At 39.9% G+C, this 16639-nt stretch overlaps 1 protein-coding gene across 4 annotated transcripts in view; it reads right to left on the reverse strand.

Moving 5' to 3' along the window:
* The window catches only part of LOC140495913 (long-chain-fatty-acid--CoA ligase 1-like), a 168258-nt gene that overhangs the window by 36760 nt on the left and 114859 nt on the right, over nt 1–16639 (reverse strand). For all 4 annotated transcript variants that reach the window (XM_072595220.1, XM_072595238.1, XM_072595228.1 and 1 more), the window contains 3 exons: nt 12205–12306; nt 9960–10059; nt 1410–1588 (listed from right to left, as the gene is read on the reverse strand). In XM_072595220.1, coding sequence (XP_072451321.1) covers nt 1410–1588; nt 9960–10059; nt 12205–12306 — 381 coding nt within the window. The remainder of the gene's footprint in view (nt 1–1409; nt 1589–9959; nt 10060–12204; nt 12307–16639) is intronic.

Genomic DNA, 16639 nt, shown 5'->3' on the forward strand with positions numbered 1-16639 from the left:
AACTCACACGAGGTATGATCATCCATCATTTAAGTGTGCGCTGACAACTAATGGCTCTCGTTTAAACAATGCTAAGATATCATAATACTTATACTCATTTCCAAATCTAATCTTGGAATCACCTTTCCGAATCTCTGCAATTTTCTCCAGTCCTACATCTCTCCATGTCACCTGCCCTCCATTAACTCTGGCCTTTTAATAACCTCCATTTTAATCCATCCCATCACGAAGGTGTGCAAAGAGGTTCCCGGGGCCCAGGTTCTGGAATTGTCCCCTCAAGATGCTCCTGCAAAATTACTCCTTTGGCCAAGCTATTGCTCATTTGCCCTGATGTCTTTGAATGTATCTCGTACAAAGTAAAATAGATGGGGAAGCAATGGCATAATGGGAATATCAATAGACCATGAATCCAGGACCACAGGTTTATGTTTAACAGACATAGAACAGTACAGTACAGGAACAGACCCCTCAGCCCACTATGTCTGTGCCAACCATGATGCCATTCCAAACTAATCACATTTGTCTGCATGTGGTCTGTATTCCTCTATTGCCTGCCTGTTCCCGTATATGTCTAATGGCCTCTTAAACTTTTCTATTGATTCTATTTCTACAACCTCCCTTGGCAGCTCAATCCAGGCACCTACCACTTTCCATTTTAAAAAAACTTGCCTTGCACATCTCCTTTAAACTTGCTCCCCATCTCACCTTAAACCTATGGCCCCTAATGTTTAACATTTCTCCCCTGAGGTAGATTTGAATACATGGTAGCGGGTGAAATTTAAATTTTGAAAAAAAATACCTGGAATTAAAAACTAGTCTAATGATGATCATGTCACCACTATCAATTACTGTAAAAACCCATCTGGCTCACAACAGAAGGAAATCTGCTAACCTTACACAGATGACCTACAGAAACCATCTCCAGCAACATCATTGACTCTGATCTGATATCTGGATCATTAGGGACAGGCAATAAATCCTTGTGAAGTGATACCCACATCCTATGAAAAACTATTTTATGAGTAGGGGTGAGGATGCTTAGGGACATAAACAGGAGAGCTACATGTGTACGAGACCTGTAGGGTATAGGACTAGCTAAATTCATCTTACAGATAGCTACTGCAAACTCAAATGCCCCACTCTATGGTGTACTCATTAAGAGTTTATAATACTCCTCTGAACTGCTTTAGTTGTTTGACCAAAATTAGAGGTTTTCATATACAATAGAGGTTGCTATTGTATTCCATTCTTTGAAATTGTGAACTTACATAACCACATAAGGTTACATTCACCCAGAAGAGGCTGGGTGAATTTACCATTCATCTCTACGCTGCATTCAATTAGAACATTGTATGCCGTTTACACGTCAGCCCGCAAATAACAACACTGGATTGTTCTTGGCACCTCACCTCAATTGTCTTCAAAGATACAATTTCAACTCCACTGTTAATTCCTCGTTGCTTTAGCTCAGTTCCAAAAGGATCCATGATAACGATGATCTTAACATCTGGCGTTTGCTTACTTTCCACACTGTTTAATACAGATTCTGCTTTGGCTTGTGTGTCACAGAATACAATTGCAATATCCGCTAAGAATAAAGAGGTATCTGGTTAATTACTTATTTAAGTACAAGGGGGAAGATGAAGTGGCAATAAAAGGTATACTTTCAACATGTATCTATATTTGATATGAATGGTATAGGAGCATTTTATATATACATAAAACACTCCTGTGGCATTCATATCAAATGATTCTTTGAGAAGTTAAGGAATGCATTGGTTACAGAAATGCATTTGTAGGCCTAATGCCCTGAGAGATGCCTGTGTGTGCCATTTAATTTCAATGATCCACAAAGGATTATGTTCAGGATATTCTAACTTCATTTGATGGCTTACCGAAAGTATAATTTCATCTCAGTAACATTTTCAGAAACTGTCATGAATAACTATGTTTTGAAAAGAAATCATAATGTTACTGCAAGGCCTAGGTGGAAGTAGTGCATGATCATTGTAGGTGCAACTATGGTAAGATCAGGAGTTAAGCATTTGTCTGATGCCAGGTCAGATGGATGGAAGTGGGGCATGTCATGAAGGCAGGAGGGGATTTAAAAGGAAAGCAAAGGGCTAAACTCTTTGCATTTAAAGTATCATTATATATTAGGGAGTAGCCAAATTAAGAACTTTGTCAGTTCAGATGGTCGTCACCCTCTTAGCATGGCATGGGCACTGGAATATTGGAGACAATAGTGATAAACGGCTCCATTTCGGAATGGCAGGCAGTGACCAGTGGGGTACCACAGGGATCAGTACTTGGACCACAGCTTTTTACAATGTATGTTAATGATATAGAAGATGGTATTAGCAATAACATTAGCAAATTTGCTGATGATATTAAGCTGGGTGGCAGGGTGAAATGTGAGGAGGATGTTAGGAGATTACAGGGTGACCTGGACAGGTTAGGTGAGTGGTCAGATGCATGGCAGATGCAGTTAATGTGGATAAATGTGTGGTTATCCACTTTGGTGGCAAGAACAGGAAGGCAGATTACTACCTAAATGGAATCAATTTAGGTAAAGGGGCAAGACAGAGAGATCTGGGTGTTCTTGTACACCAGTCAATGAAGGTAAGCATGCAGGTACAGCAGGTAGTGAAGAAGGCTAATAGCATGCTGGCCTTCAAAACAAGAGGGATTGAGTATAGAAGCAAAGAGGTTCTTCTGCAGCTGTACACAGCCCTGGTGAGACCACACCTGGAGTATTGTGTGTAGTTCTCGTCTCCAAATTTGAGGAAAGACATTCCGGCTATTGAGGGAGTGCAGCATAGGTTCACGAGGTCAATTCCTGGAATGGCGGGATTACCTTACGCTGAAAGACTGGAGCGACTGGGCTTGTATACCCTTGAGTTTAGAAGACTGAGAGGGGATCTGATTGAGACATATAAGATTATTAAAGGATTGGACACTCTGGATGCAGGAGACATGTTTCCGCTGATGGGTGAGTGCCGAACCAGAGGACACAGCTTAAAAATACAGGGTAGACCATTTAGGACAGAGATGAGAAACATCTTCACCCAGAGAGTGGCGGCTGTGTGGAATGCTCTGCCCCAGAGGGCAGTGGAGGCCCAGTCTCTGGATTCATTTAAGAAGAGTTGGATAGAGCTCTCAAGGACAGTGGAATCAAGGGTTATGGAGATAAGGCAGGAACAGGATACTGATTAAGGATGATCAGCCATGGTTTGAAGGGCAGAACGGCCTACTCCTGCACCTATTGTCTAATGTCTAATTATTTGGATTCTACGCAAGCACCAGGAAGATTGCCGCTGAGAAATACACATTGTGTTTTCAGAAATCAAGACCACCAGAAGTTAGCAGCAGCAGCCTTCATAGGGAGGATAAGCACGAGAAGGACTTGGACAGGCTAGGAGAGTGAGCAAAAAAGTGGCGAATGGAATACAATGTGCAAAAGTGTGAGGTTATACACTTCAGTTTTTGTCTCCATTCTTTCTACTATGTTGTAAATAGAGAAAGGCTTCAGAAATGCGAAGCTCTGAGGGACATGGGTGTCCTAATTCAGCATGCTACTGAGGTTAGCATGCAGGTTGAGTTGACCGTTAGGAAGAGAAATGCAGTATTAGCATTCATTTCAAGGCTAGAATACAAGAGCAGAGGTGTATTGCTGAGACTCTATAAAGCTCTGAACTGACCACATTTGGAATAGTGTGAGCAGTTTTGGGCTCTGTATTTTATTGGAGAGGGTCCAGAGAAGGTTTACAAGAATGATCCTGGGATCATTATGAGTGGTTGAGGACTCTGGATCTGTACTCTGTGGAGTCTAGAAAGATGAGGGGTGATCTGATTGAAACATACAGAATATGGAGAGGCCTGGATAGACTGGATGTGGAGAACTTGTTTCCACTGGTAGGGGAGACTAGGGCCTGAGAGCATAGCCTCAGAGTAAAGGGACAACCCTATAGAACTGTGATGAGGAGGAATTTCTTGAACTAGAGGGTGGTTAATCTGTGGAACTCATGTTGACAGGGCTGTGAAGGCCATTGAGTGCATTTAAGACAGAAATAGATAGGTTCTCGCTTAATCAGGAGATCAAGAGGGAGAAGGCAGGAGAATGGAGTTAAGAATCATTTCAGCCTTGATTAAGTGGCAGAGGGGACTCTTTGGGCTGAATGGCAAAATTCTACCCCTGTACCTTTTGGTGCTCCCTTTGCCTTCTCAGCTCCCTATGGTGCAGTGGCAGACTTTGACACAAACTCTCTCCATTAGTACCTGCAGCAGCCTGATCCCTGCTATGGTCATTTACAACCTGCCTCAACCTCAGCTTTAATTAGACACACAACCTGTTTCCAACCAAATTAGATTAGATTACATTACATTACAGTGTGGAAACAGGCCCTTCGGCCCAACAAGTCCACACCGACCTGCCGAAGCGCAACCCACCCGTACCCTTACCTAACACTACGGGCAATTTAGCATGGCCAATTCACCTGACCTGCACACCTTTGGACTGTGGGAGGAAACTGGAGCACCCGAAGGAAACCCACGCAGACACGGGGAGAACGTGCAAACTCCACACATTCAGTCTCCCGAGGCGGGAATTGAACCCGGGTCTCTGGCACTGTGAGGCAACAGTGCTAACCACTGTGCCACCATGCCGCCCACCAATTAGGGGCTGTCATGGCAAAATCTGAAACTCAGTCAGGCTCCCACCAGGGTTAGGCTCCTAATTTAAAAACCAAAGCAATGCCTGTTTCCAGCCTCCAGTGGGAAAAGCCAGCCCAAATATTTTTAATGTTTTATTTATAGAATGAAATGCTTTGAGAAAGGCATGGTAAAATTCAATCTCACATAGTGTGAGAATGCAAGAATAGAATGATACCAGGAGTTCAGTGAACTATACAGGTGGCTTTAAGATCATTGTTTATAATAAGTTTGCAGTTTCCTTGGGATGTGCAAATTAGTATGGTGTGAAAATAATCATTTCTTCTCTTGTCTGGAAAAGGAAGGGCTGCATTTAGAAAGAGACTTTGATAACTACTGTACATCCCTTGGTACCCTGTAAACAGCCAGTTGGGTGCTTTTAATGTATAGTTGTGGTGTGATGCAGGAAACGCAGCAACCAATTGCTGCGTAGCAACTTCCACAACTATTTTGATAAGTATTGTTTGTGATGTTGATTGAGAAATTGATATTGGCCAGGATGTAAGGGATAACTTCAAAGCAATGCCTTGGGCTCTTTTGCAGTCACCTGAGAACTTCGATTTAAAGTTTCACCTAAAAATGCCCCTCCAACAGTGCAACATCCGTTCAAAGATTAAAAATGGAAAATGCTTGAGAAACTCAGCAGGTCCAGAAGGAGCTGTAGAGAAAGAAACATAAATAATGTTTCAAGGCCAATGACTTCTCTGGAAACTGAAGAAAGTTGCCTTTTGTATTGTGTTGAGCTCAAGTCCTGGATCAGGTCTTACTTAGATTACTTACAGTGTGGAAACAGGCCCTTCAGCCCAACAAGTCCACTCCGACCCGCCAATGCGCAACCCACCCATACCCCTACATCTACCCCTTTCACCTAACACTACAGGCAATTTAGCATGGCCAATTCACCTGACCTGCACATCTTTGGACGGTGGGAGGAAACCGGAGCACCCGGAGGAAACCCACGCAGACACAGGGAGAATGTGCAAACTCCACACAGTCAATCACCTGAGGCGAGAATTGAACCCAGGTCTCTGGCGCTGTGAGGCAGCAGTGCTAACCACTGTGCCACCCACACTATCTTGAACCCACAATTTTAAGACTCACAGATCAGTGTGCTACAGCCAATGTCTATAATGACAGTATTGTCATAACTTCTTGCTCCGTGTGAGATCTGTTACTAGTGGATGATTATTACTGATTTGGAGTTATCAGTACTTGATTTTATTACCTTTGACTGGTCATGAAGACCATAGGATATTTGGAGCACACATAGACCATTTGAATCTGGTCTAATTTCTCTCTAATGTTCTTTCAATTCCCATCATTGCTTTAAAACATCCTCTGCATGTGAGTGGAGTCAGCAAATTTACTTAAGTGATCAAAGGAAATGAAAGATTTGCATTTATATATGGCCTTTCACACTAGATGTACAATTAATTTGGTACTTTTTTTTGAAGAGTAGTCAATGAGCTCATGGCTGATTTAATTATGTTCAAATCCCACTTTTCTGCCTTTTCCCCACATCCTTCATCCCCTTACTGATTAAAAATCTATCCCAGTCTTTAAGCAGCCTCAACAGACTTCCGCAGTAAAGAATTCCACAGATCTCCTCCCAGAGAAAAAATCCTCCTCATCTTTGATAAATAAGTGGTCTGTTATCCTGAAATCTTAAATGGGTGACCCTTTATGTGTGATTCTGACACTGGGTATGAATCCCTCAATCAACATCGCAAAGACCAGATTATCCAGTTATTGCCAGAAGAGAATTGTTTAAGACAATGGTGGGATTTGAAAGAAAATTAGAGGGAAACCTCTTCACTCAGTTATTAAAATGTGCAACTTAAGTCAACAAGGAGTGTTTGAAGTAAAGCATAGATACATTTAAGATGAAACAGATTAACTGTGCAAGCCAGAAAGAAATGGATGGTTCTGCTAATAGTTCTAGGTGAGGTGGGAAGGGAGAGGCTGGAGTGGAGATAAACACTAATATTAACTGGTCTGAATGACCGAATTCTACGCAACAAATGCCAAATCTAAAGGCAAACATTAAAAAAAATCAAATAGTTTAGTAATAAGATGCAAAACAATTCTCAAATTAGATCAAAGTGTTCCTAAATTCTTCCAGTGGCATAATTCCTTAATGAGTTGCTTTTTTAGGTCATTAATTCATAACTCAGCAATGGGAGAAAGAAATTTGCTCTTAGGTTTCTGCTGTTGTCCCTCTGGCAGTACTCAACTGCAGAGATATAGGAGTGAGCCTGGTAACTTGTTATTTCCTTATGGTCTGGAAATTAATAAGCCTTCTCAAATGGAATGGCCTCATAAAATGAATACAAAGAAAACTTGCTTATTAGCTTTTATAGTGGCCCTCCAATCTTCTGGGTACTTTCTGAAAAGACATCTAAATTGTATATATGTGCCCCTACTGACTGTGAACACATAGTGGCACTCAAGTGATCTTTGAAGAAAATATTTTAAAATTGCCTATCTCAACCAAATACCTCATAGTCAAGTTTATATACTGTCAAATTGAGGGGTTTCACACCAGAGAATATTCGGGAATTTACATTTTGAATTTAAACAAAATTTCAATTGAAAAGAAGGTTTGCTTTGGAAAACTTTTTAAACTGTGTTTCTTTGTTCGCATGTTTGTGCACTAATCTGCTTTCTCATGGGGAATATCAATTGTTACATTGAATTGGTGCACTTAAACTTCACAGCTGCCAAAATGTGTGAGTACAAAAAGTACTAAGAGGAGATATGAAGTAGAAGCTCTCCATCCTGCACTCATCAGAACTTGGAAGCAAGAAACAGACTTGAATAAATGAACTCACTTTATTCAGCAAGAAAAGGGTGCTCATTGGCTGGGCCATCATTGACCTGAAGATGTAGTAACTATTAATTTTAATTCTCAGACCAATCAAGTAGATTCCGATTGGTCATAGTGTTGTCATGGCGATGTAGCAGTGATTAACTCTCTCCATTATCCCTTTTCTTAAAAAAAATGCTCATTGCGTAAATTCCTTTTGCCTACAGAGGATCTTTGTATTTACATATGTAGCTTCCAGCACATGAAAATGTATCATATTGAATGCCCAGCTGATGATCTTAATTTGGTTTCTGGTGTAACGCTCAGCACAGGGAGAAAGTGAGGACTGCAGATGCTGGAAATCAGAGTCGAGTGGGTGATGGTGGAAAAACACAGCAGGTCATGCAGCATCCGAGAAGCAGGAGAATCAACGTTTCGGGCATAAGCCCTTCATCAGGAATTTCTGATGAAGGGCTCATGCCCGAAATGTCGATTCTCTTGCTTCTTGGATGCTGCATGACCTGCTGTGCTTTTCCAGCACCACACTCTTGAATTGTAACTCTCAGCACAGTCTGGATTATTTAGTAAATGATTTCTAACAGCAGAATCATTTCTGATCTGCTTTCTGAGGCTAGCAAGCATAGGCTGGTTGAGCATGATCGAAGCACAGGCACCACAGCAGCTTAAGATGACAGCACACTACCACCTTCTCTCTGGCAATTAGTGATGGGGAAATAAATGCTCACCCAGTCAGTATTGCCTATGTCCCATGAGACAATTAAAAAATTACGGTTGCTCCGAATGGTCAACAGGACATGCTGTTTAATATAGTTCATGGCACTAAAACTCCTACCACACATTATTCATTTGTGTGGTAGACAAAGCATCCTTTTAGCTTGACAGCACATCCTGTTAATGGAGAACACCACTTATGGATTTATTACATGAAGCAGCTAGCTTCACCTATTGTTCAAGCTTCCAGGATAATCTGAGGTAATCTGGATGCCACTCATGGCCAATACTCCCATTAATTCTTCTTTTGGTGTGCATTCCTAAAAGACCTATGACTGAACGTCAATGCTGTGACAGACTTTTTAGTGTATGTGGATCCTTGGAGGAACCTTGGACCAGTTGCGCAGCTCAGAGCCAGATGTGGTGAAAATAATCTTTTCCTAAATTTTCATGATACACAAGTGATTTGATTAGATATCTGTTGTCACATAAGTTTGTATCAATATGCCCTATCAAGCTTACACAATGAGCAAATGGCTAGGGTCCTATTTACGAGGTTGCCAATAAGAATGATCATGTAAGTGTGGAACTACAGAAATCTCAACATGTATATTGACCAGTGAATGCAGGCTTTTGGTGGATAGTGTTGAGAATTCATTGTCAGACTTCTCAACCAACACACTAAGGAAAGGAAAGTCACTTGATTGTTCCATTTCAAATGATAAATTTGAGGGCAGCATGAAGTTTATTAAACTATGCAAAGAAATTCTTTGATGCAGCAGCAGATTCAAATATCACCAGCATGGAATCTACATATTTAACATATACAAGTGGTAGCAAATTAGTAGTCTTTCCATCAAAGATGCATTCCTCATGGTAACCATCAAGATCTTAGCAAAGTCTGGGCCTAAAGAGGATCCCATGATAACATCATCCATTTGGGTATGCATGGTATCATTGTAACTTAACTCAACTGCACAAGTTTCAAAGTTCATAAGTTTGATGAACTTTGTAATCTATATGTACCACCAGTGTCTGAATCTATGACATAATGACATGGTGCAAATGTCAATAGTTTCTTTGAGTGTTATGTTGGTGAATAAGCAAGCAGTATTAAAAGAGTACATGGACATGCTATTGCCCTCAATATGGAAATTGTGTAATAGTCTTAGCAATTATGAAGGAATCCTTCACTGAGTACATGGAAAACTCAATGACATCTGGTTGTAAAAGCTCCCACAACCATTTGGCCAACTCATGCTGTGCAGAGCCAATTGTAGATAGAAGAGGGTATAAAGAGACACTGCTTTTGTGTCTCTTTGGTAGAGTGTACATAGTGGATACAGTAAGCCATGAGGACGAATCTTAAGGTTACCAACCTTACAGAAGTCCACCAGGAAACACCTGCATTTGTATGGTCTTCTAGATACAAACTTAGAACTGTCATTGCGCACAGCGTGGTGATGAAATCACATTTGTTGAGTGTGACTACTTCATGTCCTTTGTCAGGTTCACATATTTGTACTATGGCATTTACCTTGAGATTCTGCAATGCTACTGGCCATTCTCATGGTGAGTGAAAATGTTTTCAGTAGGTATTCTATAATATGCAACCCATTAAGAAGAGTCAAGAACTGAAAGAATGAACTGTGAGAAAAAATGCACAGACATGTTCAAAAATAATGAAATTATTTGTTTAAAAAAAACCTACCTTTGTTTAGGATGTAGGAAATGGCTTCATCTCCCAATGTATCATACAATGGTACCACCACCATGGAGTAGGTGTAACAGGCCTGTTCAATAATAACCCACTAAAGTGGGTGGGAGAGTGTTTAGCATTAGAAATGCATGCTCAGCTACATCAACATTCAGCTGACTGATTATATGGTTAAATATTTAAACAACAATCTGTTAGGCACATAATTACCCCTTCTGGAACAAGTTGGATGGGTTGATCATTGACTCAGAGGTCAACTTAACAACTACACTAAAAATACAAAAACTAATATTTAAATATAGTTACAAATCATTCAGGTACAGACCAATGAAGAGCAAACTGAATATAGAAGGCAACTGTGGTCAGGAGTTTTCCCTATTAAAATTATACCTGTGCAGAATTACTAAACTGTTGTAGCAATGTTCTTGCCATTGGGACAAATTCTAAATAGATCAAGAGAAAATACTAATCATTGCTAAAAGGAAATAAGACCAAAAGGTTTTGGTTTACATCTTCCACTCATTAGAGCTAGGACACAAGGAACAGAATTGAACAAAGGAACTCAATTCTATACAGCATGAGAAAAGGCTGCTGATTCGTTGGGCTATCACTGACATGAAGATACAACAAGAATAGTCGCAGAATCCAACAGCAGAATCACATTTCACGATGGTAATTGTGAATGAGACTGTGCTAAGAGTTAAACTGGAAACCAATTTAAGATCACCATTCAGGCTCACATTGTGATGCATGTCTGCGTCAGAAGCTGCATATTTAAATACACAATATCCTGTTTTGGGTAGGTAAAAAGAATTTATACATGCACTTTTTAAAACAAAAAGGCATAAAGAAGACAGTCAAATTCTATGGCAACACTGTGACCAATCAGAATCCATCTGTCTGGTCTGAGAATGAAGATTAAGAACTGTTGAAGAACAGTTAACTCTCCTTGTTGTATCTCCATGTTAATGATATTCCAGCCAATCAATACATCTCTCTCATGCTGTATAAAATGGTGTTCCATTATTCAAATCTATTTCTTGTGCATATCATCTCATGAATGCAGGATTAAACTCAAAGTCTTAACTTCTTTTAGAAATGTCTAAGTTCTATACTTCCAAGAAAATGCAATATTTTGGAATAATTATTCTGCACAATGTATTCAGGAAATGTAGGAGCAAATACATTTGGGCACAGTCACTTAACATAGTTTTATCACTTCACCAGCTATTCATCTATTGATAAAAAGGTAGTGACCATAATTCCCTACTGTGAAGATGGATATGTGCTAATTAAGCCAATTTTCCACAGTTGGATAAAGTGAGGCTACAATGTTTACTACATAATCTTCTTGAAGTTTGACATTAAATGAGAAATCAGGGTAGGTGTTACGGCTGCTCACTCTTTCTCAGAGTTTGTTAGGACTGTTGCTCAGATGGTTGAGACCCAAAATGTTCAATAGTTCAACATCAACCATAAATTCAAGGCAATTCAAGATTGAAAGGAGATTAATGGAGCCCTTCAAAAGAAGTCAATTTATCTGTCTGATCCCAGGCATATTCTTCCAGTTTCATATTGTGAGGGAAGGAGGAAAGAGAAGGATAAGATCTGGTGGTTTTCAAACATGCTTTTTTTTCCAGAACTGTAAGCTGTCCCTCTAGACTTTTGGAATTATGTGGGTCAGCTGTCTATTTCTAGACTTTTAATGGATTACTTTCTAGTGAAGCTTACATATATAATGTCTCATACCTGACACTTTAGGAACAGATAATAAAGACTATTAAATATATTTGTATGTCGTGTATGTATGTCAAAGGTGTGATAAACATCCATGTACTTTAGATTCACACATGATCATGGTGATGTGGTGTGGTGGTAATGTTACTGGACTGGTAATTCAAGCTAATTCTATGGGGACACTGGTTCAAATCCCACTATGGTAAATGTGAAATTTGAATTCAATAAAACCTGAAATTAAAAATTCTAGTCTTTTTTGGATAAAACCCATCTCATTCATTGATGTCATTTAAGGAAGAGAACCTTCCAACCTTACCCAGTCTGGTTACTCCAGAGCCCCATGAAGAGGGGAAATCTAAATTACCATCTGAAAAGCCACTCAGTTCAAAGACAATTTGAGATGTGCCACAAACGCCAGCTTGCCAATGATGTCCATACACCACGTAACAACAAAGAAAAGCTACATATTTCAAGAATAAGCTCCAAAATAAAAAATACTTACTTCTGGTCTGTTCTGTGCAAATATTCCTACAAATTGGTTATTCCCTGGTCTGTATCCTCGTGTGAATAATCCTGAACCCACATGTTCTGCTCTGGATATAACCTAAAAGCCAATATAAAGGAACATGAATGCAAACCATTTAACTTTCCTGTTTGGTAATGTAACTATTTACACAGAAAAGAAAAACTACATCAGTAAGATTTAAATCCTCAAAAACATGATGGTCCTATTATCCCAGCTTCCAAATTATTTTTAATTTATGTGGTAGAACACAATGATTTGTTTGCAGCATATAGTTTACAAAGCATGCAAAGGAAGAATTAGACTTTCATGAATGGAAAATGATTGAGAGTCCCATTTCTTTCAATCAACAATATATCAATTGTATTATTTAAAGACTGAGACGGCTACAAGCAAATCATAACATTTCTACTTCAACCATTTGACCAGAGAATAGATTTCATATCACTTTTAAAATAGACTTCAGTTGCCTAGACCCCAACCTTCAGAATTTCCTCCATAAACATCACCTCCCTTAGCTTCTTTGCAACCCTTCTCAAAGCTTATCTCCCTGACCAAGCTTCTCATTACCTGTACTAATATTCTTTTGTAGCTTAGTTTCAAATTTTGGCTGATAACATTTTTATGAAGCTCTTGGGCAATATATTTTAAAGGGAAATGAATGTGAGTTTATGTAGCAGTAGTATGGAGCCCAAGAATTCAGACAACACTCGAAATCAAGACTTCAGTTTTTAAATAGTTCTCACACAGGACATGAACGCTTGCTGTCTGGGTCAGCATGTGCCCCAACCCTACTTTCTCTTCTCAAGTATAATTCAGGATGGCAACATTCAATTCTAGCCTATCTAGTGACACCGACCTGATGCAAAAGAATAAAGAAAAACTGAAATATTATGGTTTGAATTCATGGTCACGACTATGTTTTATATTCTTCAGCACTCACAATAAAACCTAGTTGGACTTAAGCAGGTGCGAGGGTGGGTGATGTTCTAGAGTTGGAGGGTGGCAGTGTGAAGGAAAGGAAAAATAGGGCTAGAAGTTACTCAGGTTGCATGTAACCTCCTTCAGTCTTAGTCATTGTTTGCAGAGGGAAAAGGAATCATTGGCAATGGTACGGAACTTGTGGCTAGGGCAAAGAATTTCCAAATAGCTCTCACAAAGTTTAGCTGAAGTCAATTGTAGCTAATCCAAGATATAAGAATGTTAAAAATCACACAACACCAGGGGTACAGTCCAGCAGGTTTATTTGGAAGTACTCTCTTTCGGAGCACTGCTCCTTCATCAGGTATCGTGGAACAGGATCATAAGAGACAGAATTTATAGCAAAAGATTACAGTGTCATGCAACTGATGCCATATATTGAACAAACCTAGATTTCATCTTTTAGAATGGGTTGCAGGTTTCATTTCATTAATATGTAAGTATCAGAACTTCTTTCAAGTCACATTCTTGAGATAACTTAAAGGTTTTATATAAAAAAAAAGGTGGCATCTCAGCTCAGACAATATGCTAAAGGTGTGAGGTTAGAGTCTGTCTGTGTCCCAACCTGGAGTCAGACTGGTTCTATTTCCAAAGCAGGAATTCATAAAATGTTATATGGATTAACCAATACAATGTATCTGCAAATATAATACACACACACACACAGAATTTGCATTTGCAGGTACATTCTATTTTGCACAAAACGTGCACAATCTGCAGGCAGTCAATCTATGTAATACTTTATAAATTCCTACTTTGGAAATACAACCAGTCTGTCTCAAGATTGGGATACAAATAGACTTTAACCTCACACCTTTACCATATTGTCTGAGCTGAGATGTCACCTGTTTTTATATAAAACCTCAAGTTTATCTCAAGAATGTGACTTGAAAGAAGTTCTGGGAATTATACATTAATGGACCAAAACCTGCAACCCATTCTAAAAAAAAAGACTTAACAGCGATCTAGGTTTGTTCAATATATTGTTTCAGTTGCATGACACTGTAATCTTTTGCTATAAATTCTGTGTCTTATGATCCTGCTTCACAGCTACCTGATGAAGGAGCAGCACTCGAAGCTAGCAATTCCAAATAAATCTGTTGAATTATAACCTGGTGTTGTGTGATTTTTAACTTTACCTACCCCAGTCCAACACCAGCACCTCAACATCAAAGATATAAGAAAGCAGTCTTACAACATAAAGGTATTGGAGACGTCAGGGAGGTAGAGCTAGGTAGAATCATAGAGATGTATAGCATGGAAATAGACCCTTCAGTCTAAGTCAATCATGCCAACCAGATATCCTAACCTAATTTAGTCCCATTTGCCAGCATTTGGCCCATATCCCTCTAAACCCTTCCTATTCATATACCCATCCAGATGCCTTTTAAATGCTGCAATAGTACCAGCCTCCGCCACTTCCTCTGGCTGCTCATTCCATACACACACCACCCTCTGCATGAAAAACATTGCCCCTTAGGTCCCTTTTATTATCGTTCCCCTCTCACCCTAAATCTACACCCTCTAGTTCTGGATTCCTCCACCTCAGGAAAAGACTTTATCTGTGATCCTATCCAGGCCCCTCATGATTTAGGAGGTCACCCCTCAGCCTACAATGCTCCAATGAATACAGCCTCAGCTTATTCAACCTCTCCCTTCAGCTCAAATCCTCCAACCCTGGCAACATCCTTGTAAATCTTTTCTGAACCCTTTCAAGTTTCACAACATCCTTCCAATAGGAAGGAGACCAGAAGTGCATGCTATATTCCAAAAGTGGCCTAACCAATGTTCTGTACAGCCACAACGCCTCCCAACTCCTGTACTCAATACTCTCACCAATAGAAGAAAGCATAACAAGTGCCTTCTTCACTATCATACCTAACTGCAACTCCAATTTCAAGGAGCTATGAACCTGCACTCCAAGGTCTCAGACTCCCCAGGACCGTACCATTAAGTGTATAAGTCCTGCTAAGATTTGCTTCCCCAAAATGCAGCACCTCACATTTATCTAAATTAAACTCCATCTGCCACTCCTCAGCTCATTGGCCCATCTGATCAAGATCCCGTTGTAATCTGAGGTAACCTTCTTCATTGTCCACTACACCTCCAATTTTGGTGTCATCTACAAACTTACAAACTATACCTCATGCTCACATCCAAATTATTTATATAAATGACAAAAAGTAGTGGATCCAGCACCAATCCTTGAGGTACTCCACTGGTCACAGGCCTCCAGTCTGAAAAGCAATCCTCCATCACCACCTCAACTGTCTTCTACAGTTAAGCCAATTCTGTATCCAAATGGCTAGTTCTCCCTTTATTCCATGAGATCAATCTTCCTAACCAGTTTCCCATGAGGAAACCTTGTCAAACACCTTACTGAAGTCGATATTGATCACATCTACTGCTCTGTCCCCATCAATTCTCTTTGTTACTTCTTCAAATAACTCAATCAAGTTCGTGATACGTGATTTCCCATGCACAAAGCCATGCTGACTATCTCTAATTAGTCCTTGCCTTGCCAAATACATGTATATTCTGTCCCTCGGGATTCCCTCCAACAATTCCCATGACCGATGTCAGGTCCACCGGTCTGTAGTTCCCTGGCTTTACTTTACCATCTTTCTTAAAAGAGTGGTACCACATTAGCCATCCTCCATTCTTCCGGCACCTCACCTGTGACTATCAATGATACAAATATCTCAGCAATGGGCCCAGTAATCACTTCCTTACCTTCCCACAGAATTCTAGAGTACACTCGATCAGATCCTGGGGATTTATCCACTTTTATGTGTTTCAAGACATCCAACACTTCCTTCTCTGTAATATGGTACATTTTTCAAGATGTCACCATCCAATTCCCCACATTTTATATTTTTCATGTCCTTCTCCACAGTAAACACTGATGCAAAATATTCATTTAGTATCCTCCCCCCCATCTCTTGCAGCTCCACACATAGGCTGCTTTGCTGATCTTTGAGGGGCCCTATTCTCTTCCTAGTTATTCTTTTGTCCTTAATGTATTTGTATCCTTTGGATTCTCCTTAACCCCATTTGCCAAAGCTATCTCATGTTCGCTTTTTGCCCTCCTGATCTCCCTCTTAAATATAATCCTACTGCTTTTATATTCCTCTAAGGATTGACTCGATTTCTCCTGTGTATACCTGATATGTGCTTCCCTTTTTTATTCACCAAACCCTGAATTTCTCTAGTCATCCAGCATTCCCTACACCCACCAGCCTTTCCTTTCACTCTAACAGGAATATACTGTCTCTGGACTCTCGTTATCCTATTTCTGAAGGCTTCCCCCATCTTCCAGCTGTCCTTTTATCTGCAAACATCTGCGCCCAACCAGCTTTTGAAAATTCTTGCCGAATACCATCAAGATTAACCTTCATTTAGTAACGTTTTATTAAAGTACACATTAATTTTG

Source organism: Chiloscyllium punctatum, chromosome 2 (assembly GCF_047496795.1).
Source record: "Chiloscyllium punctatum isolate Juve2018m chromosome 2, sChiPun1.3, whole genome shotgun sequence".
Classification (NCBI taxonomy): domain Eukaryota; kingdom Metazoa; phylum Chordata; class Chondrichthyes; order Orectolobiformes; family Hemiscylliidae; genus Chiloscyllium; species Chiloscyllium punctatum.